The sequence below is a fragment of the Octopus bimaculoides genome, chromosome 14, assembly GCF_001194135.2.
Source record: "Octopus bimaculoides isolate UCB-OBI-ISO-001 chromosome 14, ASM119413v2, whole genome shotgun sequence".
Classification (NCBI taxonomy): domain Eukaryota; kingdom Metazoa; phylum Mollusca; class Cephalopoda; order Octopoda; family Octopodidae; genus Octopus; species Octopus bimaculoides.
Window position 1 is genome coordinate 3147146 of NC_068994.1, and position 8058 is coordinate 3155203.

General features: G+C 35.5%; 1 protein-coding gene across 1 annotated transcript; it reads right to left on the reverse strand.

Annotated features, from left to right (window-relative positions):
- Window positions 1-267: 267 nt before the first annotated feature.
- On the reverse strand, window positions 268-6816 carry LOC106870066 (uncharacterized). Its single transcript, XM_014916035.2, has 2 exons — window positions 6453-6816; window positions 268-2786 (listed from the first exon to the last, which is right to left on the reverse strand). Exon 2 carries the CDS (start codon window positions 2779-2781, stop codon window positions 1150-1152), a length of 1632 nt encoding a protein of 543 aa, XP_014771521.1. The 5' UTR covers window positions 2782-2786; window positions 6453-6816; the 3' UTR covers window positions 268-1149.
- Window positions 6817-8058: the final 1242 nt, after the last annotated feature.

An 8058-nucleotide genomic window follows, 5' to 3' on the forward strand; every position in this document is an offset into this window, starting at 1 on the left:
CCAATGGGATGCCACATGATTTCCATCAATTAATTTCATTCACAAAACTTTGCCCAATCCAGTTCTATGGTAGAAAGATACTTGTATGAGGTGCCATGCAGAGGGATTGAACCAAACACTACATGGATGCAAAGCAAACTTCATAACCACACAATCATGCCTGGGCCCAAACTTAAAAAGAGATGACTTTGACCTGTCGGTCTTTTAATTTTTCTCTGTCTTCCCACATCCAATCAGTCATTGTCCTCATTGAAAAAAATCAATAAATACATCATCAGTGTAGATTTATTTACATAAATATTGAAAGAACATTGCCACATAACTTGGCAGGATAAAGCTTGCAAGAAGTTTTTTAAGTATGGAGGGTGTCTAAGACAATCTATCAAGTCATTTCAAAAGTTATAAGCTGAGGTAAATAACTGAGATTTGCAATGTCTCCCTTTTCATAGAAACAAGCATAATTTTTGTTTTTTTATCACATTGGCAATCAAATTAAATGACTATAACAATAGGTTGATAAATTACTCAGTCAGGTCGATTCATATACCTATAACAATTCCTAGAACGTGAATGGAAGACTGCAGTTTACTGAGCTATCAGGAATTAGTTCAGAATATCCCATCATATAGAAATGTAATCAATAAACTGGTGTTTCATCCAAGAGAGGCTGAAGCCAAAATACTCTGATTTTTATGTTTTTAGTTTACAAATAACGATTCACTTGTAGAGCTCAAGTCTCTATGCATAACAGAGTAGATACTGACAGCCTGGAGCCACTTCTAACAGTCTCTCATTAAAAGAAGTACAATGACTGTGACATTAAAGTACTACAAAACTGAGTACACCAACACTTAGTACTACAACTATTGCTGACTCTTCTCTAATATCCCTGGCTATCATTCTGGTCTCACGGCACAGTAACTCTGCTCTCTTTGTTCTCATTTTCCTGACTGATATAAAACCAAGGACCACCCTTACTTCATGGTGGAGTGGTTAGCAACAGGAAGGGCCTTCATTCCGCTGTGGAATAATAGCAATAAAAAAAAGAACTATTTGATCCTGCATACATGGAAAAAAAATGAATGTAAAACAGCAAAAAATTAAACATGAGAAAAAAATAGGAGGTTTGTCTTTGTTAGAAAGTGATTATCATGAGAGGTGATGGAGGACAAAGTTGGTCAAGCGTCCAGGCAAGTATTTCTGAAACTCAATGTTTGCTTGGTTCAAAACTCTGGCAGTGAGACACTGCAGAGAAAGAGGTTCTTTTACAGGAACAAGTTTAGCAGCATCAAAGACAATGTACGGTGATTCTTTGAGAAATTTTCCCAGAAACTGGTTTTGTGTTTCATGACATGTTTGGAGAATAATGTCTGTTGGCTGCCATTTGCCATGAAGCCTTAAAGAAATTGCAGGTTTACTTCCATCTGTAATGCCTTCCTGTTCAGCATGTAACGGTTCTGTCTGAGACAAAACCTTGGTATATCGATCAAGAACAGAACAGGAGAACCTTTGAAAGCTTACTGAATCCCATTTGTGTTGGTAATGAATGAGAATTTGGAGCAAGTTCACCACAAACAGTAACAACGTTTCCCATGCATTCACCTTGTAAGAACTTTTCAAAGATCTTTCTTCACAGTTGCTGTTTTGGAGGGATTCCCAGTTGATGACGATATCACTAGCAATCTGCCGAACAAGATTTATGACCTCTCTGAAGGGCATGGAATAATGTTGATCTTTACTGTATATTTTCCAAAACACCTCCAATTCAAGTGTAACAATATCAGGGCCCGTCACACACCTCATTCTTTGACAGGCTCGAAGTAAATGGCAATATATGTCCCATGCTAGTGAAACATTACCAAGGTCACACTGCAGCCATGCTGCATAACCTAATGCCTCGAGTGAGGTACAGCAAACACCTAATATTTTTTCTGTCACCATTAGTGCAGGAAATTCAAAGATATCAGTGTTGTGTTCAGCTTCATCAAGAGCTTCAATAAATATCTGTGTTGTGGTGCTGTCAAAGTACTGTTGTGGAGAATGTTGTGGGTAAGGAAAAGTTACCAGTAAATAGACGAGTATTCTCCATTGCCAGTGTGTGGCAGCAAGCCGGAAACAATTCTCACCGAGACCATTGTATGTGTAAGGACTGAAGCCCTTCTGGAGGAGAAATTTAAACACCTCTAAGTTACCTTTACAGGCTGCAAAATGCAGAACTGTGTCACCATTTGCATCAGTTGCATATAAATTAGCACCATTTGAAAAGAGGAGATCTACTAACTCCGTGTTAAAGACAGCTTCCATCAATGGAGTCACTCCTTTATGGTCAGGAAAATTAACATCAGAACCTCTTTCAATAAGAAACTTAACAATATCCACATTGCCACCTTTAACAGACATTTTCAGAGCAGTGTTACCCAAATGGTCTTTGACATTGATATTGGCTCCATAATCAAGAAGAATCTGCAACATATTCTTGCAGCGTTCTGATGCAGCCACTAAAAGAGGCGTCACTTGAGCATCGTCATTATATATCACAGGTTGATCAACAGGAACATTGCATTCCTGCAAGAAATACTGAACAAGTTCTAAGTTGTTGTATGAAACAGCTAGAAACAGTGCAGTGAATCCCTGGATCTTTCGGCTGGCAATACGTTTGCGATGTGGCATTTTAAGAGGATCCAGTTTAGACTTCACACCAACAAGGTTACATTTTCTCACATAACGCATCACTTTGTTCGATATGGAAATAATCTGCTCCCCCGTAAGTTGTTGTGACATCTTTCCTAAAAAATAATAAAAATAGCAATAATATTAGTGAGATGTCAGAAATAATAGTTCTTTTATATTATCAAATGGAAATAATAGTTCCTTTATGTTATCATGTGGCTAATTGCAGGTAGGTTCTTCCACTCAACATCACTGTCTTAACCTTCAATAAATGCTAATTATGTAAATATTGATCAACAAACAACCACACAGTTATATGTATGATTATGCCAGAGTTCCCAAGTAGAGAGTATCAAGATGGCATCAGTAATTAAATGAATCTATCAACATCTATAAGCCGGATTTATTTAGAATGTAGACTTTTAATGACTAATTAATTAACAGTTAGTCAGTAAGTTTCTTTTACAATGAAATTTGTAGTCTAAAGGATTTTTAAGTATAATGACCTTATTAACTTACCTTGTATCTTAATTATCCACTTCTAAAAAACAAAAAGGGAAAAAATAGCCAGCTAATTACGTGTCAGCTTGCCAAACATACTTTTAATAGTGAATACTTCCTGAACCAGCAATTAAAAGAGATCTGTCCGTTCACCTTCAACTTCCACAGGACTTTCCTGGCCCTCCACAAAACTCATAGACAGATGACAGAACACTTACGTCCTCCACCATTTTGTAGACACAACTTTAAAACTATTTTAACTGAAATTTCCTGGCAAATCCAGTCTCCTTTCTTGCCAGCAACACAAGAAAACAAAAAGGGCTAGCCATCACACTCAACATAAAAGTACCACCCACAACTAACACAACAACACTGGGAGTTAAACCACAACATCTATGACACACAGAAGATGCTCAAAAGATAGCAAAATGATGCACAAACATACTTAGAGCCATCACAGTTACATTTGGCCAAAACATTGCAGTTCATACACAAGCATTATACAATCTGCATCTCACTTTGAGAGAGAAACGTTTTATTAGCAAAAAAGGTAAAAGCTCTCCAACCCATTCTTATTCTGGCTACTCTACTTCAGGAACATTCACCTCCACTGTTAATTAACTCACCCAAGTAACAGAAGCTACTGACCACTTCAAAGGAACCATCTCAGTGTTTGAGAGAAACTATTTCCTGTGCATGTTTAGTGTTTGTAGCCCCTGTGCAGATACCATATATCAAGTCTGCTTTCTCTTAACCTGCCTGTGATTCTCAAGAAATCGCCCTGGGTCCTATATGCAAAGTTGAGCTTCTCGTCAGCTAATTTTGTCCCTGATATTCACTATTAATAGGCTTGATTTTAATCTAGACCAGCAGTTCTCCATCACGGCTCCCAGGGCCGCATGGACCCTCAAGCATCCTTCCAGCTGAGCCCTGATATTCTCCTCCACCCTCTATAAATATAATAAATTGTTCTTTGATTTGAGTTCTACTTTTTTTTTTTTTTTTTTTTTTTTTTTTTTTTTGTGCAGCCTCCTAAAAAAACTAATAACTTGGATCTGGCCAGGATATTAAAAGAGGGTGGAGAAGCACCGATTCGGAGGGTCTCTTCCTCCCAGCCTTATTCCAGAATAATACTGTTTACTGAAACATTATTATCATTTCTCTTTATCACAGGTTTTGTTGGAACTCTTGGAGTCTTCCTATCTGCAGCCTTCGGTACCATGCTATCCATTCTTTTCAACGATCTAATACTTTCCTAATTAATCTGGTCATGCCAAGGAGGCAAACCTTTTGTAACAGTTCTACTGGGTACTCGATTCCAATTTCCTTGATATTCCTCTTGATATTTTCTGATATTATTATTATTATTATTATTATTATTTGTACTGCAAAACAAGTTATACAATCTCGCAGTAAATTACAAACCATTGTACAAATTCAGTACTACATAGAGTTTAACAATACATGACGGAAACAATGTTAAAATAACAATAACCAGGAAAGTGAAAATTAAAATTTAAAAAACTGGCCCCAACAATAACGGTGAATGTAAGAATCTTACTTGGATTTACCGAAGTTGTACAATGGTTTGTAATTTACAACGAGATTGCTTTAAATATTATATACTTTTAATGCACAACAAACTTTTTTCCTGAATATGCGCTCTTGAAATTGGGGTGCGCCTTATTGTGCACAAACATCTTTTATGTCAGGAAGGACTAGAGTTAAAAAGATGTGCACTTCTTTCTTTCTGATTACAAAGAAAAATTAAATAAAATTTATCGTCATAATAATCTACATTTTCGAACACATGTATGGATGAAGTAAATACGGGGGAGAGAAAGTTGGATGATGACCTAAAGTGTAGTTATGCCAGCAATATTCTAGAGATGGTCTTACTGAACTCTCATAATTAGAAATAATATATTTCTTAATCTCCCAGAGAGATTTATGCAGTAGCAGCACGATAAAGTGACAGCATGTTGTCAACTTAATGTGACAGTTCCATAAAAGGGAAGAATGCTACTGTTATTTAGCCCTAGGAAACACCGTTTCCTGTTGGACTGACACATGCTAGCTCTCATAAAGAAGTTTTCAATAACTTTTTGCTTAAGAAAACAGCTTTAATTACATTTACCCAAATTAGTAACTATACAATTATCGGTTAATCTCTATGCTTTTTTTTTTTTCATTTTTTTTTGTGACCGGGTGCTAAACTAGAGAATAATACAATCACCATTACGCAATTTAACAGAAGTACTTCTCTCGTTAATAAATGTAAACAATATAATGAGAGGAAACTGAAGTGAACATAAACAAGATCAAAAGTAAAATTAATTGGTCTGTAAAGAAGACGACTTTTTTAAAGCCTTCAACCCTCCGAACAATGGTTCTTCTCTAAAAAATACAAGTTGTACTTTTACTTTCTCGCAACAATTCTAATTTCTCCCACTTTTAACCTGATTAGAATTTTCTTAATATTCCGGCATATATCCTGCTTGTTTGTTTTTTTAAGATAACTTCTTTTCCAATTCTTTGATAAACATAAATACAAAGAGAAGAAGAAAATATCCTCGTCCACTTATTTAATGGAACGAGTTCGATCGCTTCTGTTGTTTTTCAATTTTGCTTTAATATATTTTAAGATTTTCGTCAGATGTTGGAGCGAATTATTTAATATCAATATGGTTTATTAAGAGCAAGTAGATTTTATATATTTCCTTAGAGTTTAACTATTCCTGCCGGAAACAATGTTTAAATAACAATAATCCAGAAAGTGAAAATTTAAAAAACTGGAACCGACAATAATGGGGAATATAAAAATCAAACTTGGATTTACTGAAAAGAAGAGATTCTGGTTGTGCTAAATTCAAACTTTTTTTCTATCCCTGCTTCTCTTTTTTTAACAACACATAAAACTTCATTTGGAGAAAATATAATTTCTTACAATTTACACAAAATATCGGGTTTTATATGAGAGGCTCTTTATCATACTTCTGAACTATATTCCTAATTAATTTTGATGACTTTATACCTAATATATATTGTGTTTGTAAATATATATATAAAAGTATATAACAGGGCTATATATACATATACGTATAGGGTACACGTTTTACCTACATCGAAGGATTCCCTTTTCCGTTTCGGGAATTCAGGAAAACCAAATCAGATTTTTAAATTCTCCTAATTGTCGCTCCTAATTCTAATTACGCCGCTTTCCTCATCATATACCCTATAATAATAAATCATTTAATAATATAAATAATAAATAGACATACCAAAAATGAGATCAGTTTGATCAAAGTGTTGAAGGCAATATGCTGTGTAAAAATGTCATTCTATTCAGAAATTAAGAAAACGATCGGTCGTCAAAGATAACAATAACAAACAAGGATGTGAAGAGTATTTACAGAAACAAACGGCCATCATTAAAATCCCGACTGACGTCGGTTACCGGTGTAAAGTTTCTCTTGTAAAATTAGTCCATTTTTTCAAAAGGCGTTTTCGCCTGGATTAAGTATGTTTCTCGTCCTTTCGGGGTCGATAAATAAAGTACCAGACCAATACTGCAGGTACTGAGAGTATCGACTAATTCCCCACTCCCTTGTGACTATATTAGAAACACTTATCAAGTAGTTTGAACTCGCAAATTTCAATGCTTTTAATATCAAAAATCTAGTTAGAAATAATTACACGATGAGAAAAAGACATTAGATCAACGACTAACATTATTTTAATTCTTTCATTCTTTCCAGAATGATAAAAATAATATTAGTCAGTATTTAATGTTATCATTTCCTCACTGCGTAAATATTTACAATTAAATTGTTTTGAACTGACTTTACTGTTGTTTTTCATACGGATGGCGTCTCCGAGTATTTAAGTTCAGTGCCATCAGCCGAAAGAACGCACACCATTAAAGTAAACAGCGGCCAACTGTATTAAGTTTAAAAGACTTCACTTTTGTTGTCCTAATGATGTTACTAACTTCCATCATGATTTCATAATGAAAAGACATACACCCTCATAGAGAATGCAATGGTTGCAGGTATAAACATAGTTAAGCACATTTTAAATATGTTTCCTGTTCTGCCAAAGTTTCTACAATAATAATCGATATGGAAAAGAATTCATTTCACAGGCTTAAAAGATTTAACTGATCTCTTTGCATATTATGCAAAATGAACAGAGAGAAAGTGAAGGTAGAAATTCCATTCTGTGTATCCAATGTAAGCTATGAACGCATAAGAGGGGCAGCAGTATCACAGGAAGGTTAATAGAGAAAGTAGTCTTTGTGTGTGGCAGGTGTGCAGGTCCAATAAACACTAAGAACATACAGGAAATGGACTTCTTCAACTGTTTGCAGTGGGGACCCTTAAAAGTAAAAGATGGCTTCCATTAAATCAGTGATCGAGCTAGGATGTATATGTGACAGCAGAGCCTGTACAGTCTGTGGAAAGGTGTATCATTCAGTTGGAGGATTAAAAATACTTCATACTGGAGCAGCAGTTCCTTCTGCCGCCCAGCACAACTGTGCATTGTGCAATAAAATGTGCAAATCTCTGGTGGGGGTTCAAGAGTCATATAAGGGCCTCTATTGCATTATCAATGACTCATTTCAATGATTCTTTGTAGCAATAGCCTTGCTTCTATATGAGAAAGCAGCCACTATGTAATATGTGTATGTATGTGTATATACATATAATCTCAGAACATTGGGCCTCATGGAGGAAATGACAATGGCCTGAGATATCTGCTGATATGAAGTTCTTGAGAATACCCACCCACATCAGTGAAACTGAGTTCTAGAAGCACTGTGTATCCGACCCACACTTAACAAGAAAACCACATCGCTTCTCTTCCTCACATTTCCACTTCATGTAC

Bases quoted from the DNA above. Each gene is read 5' to 3' on its own strand.
- LOC106870066 (XM_014916035.2), bottom strand. From the start codon at position 2,781: ATGTCACAACAACTTACGGGGGAGCAGATTATTTCCATATCGAACAAA.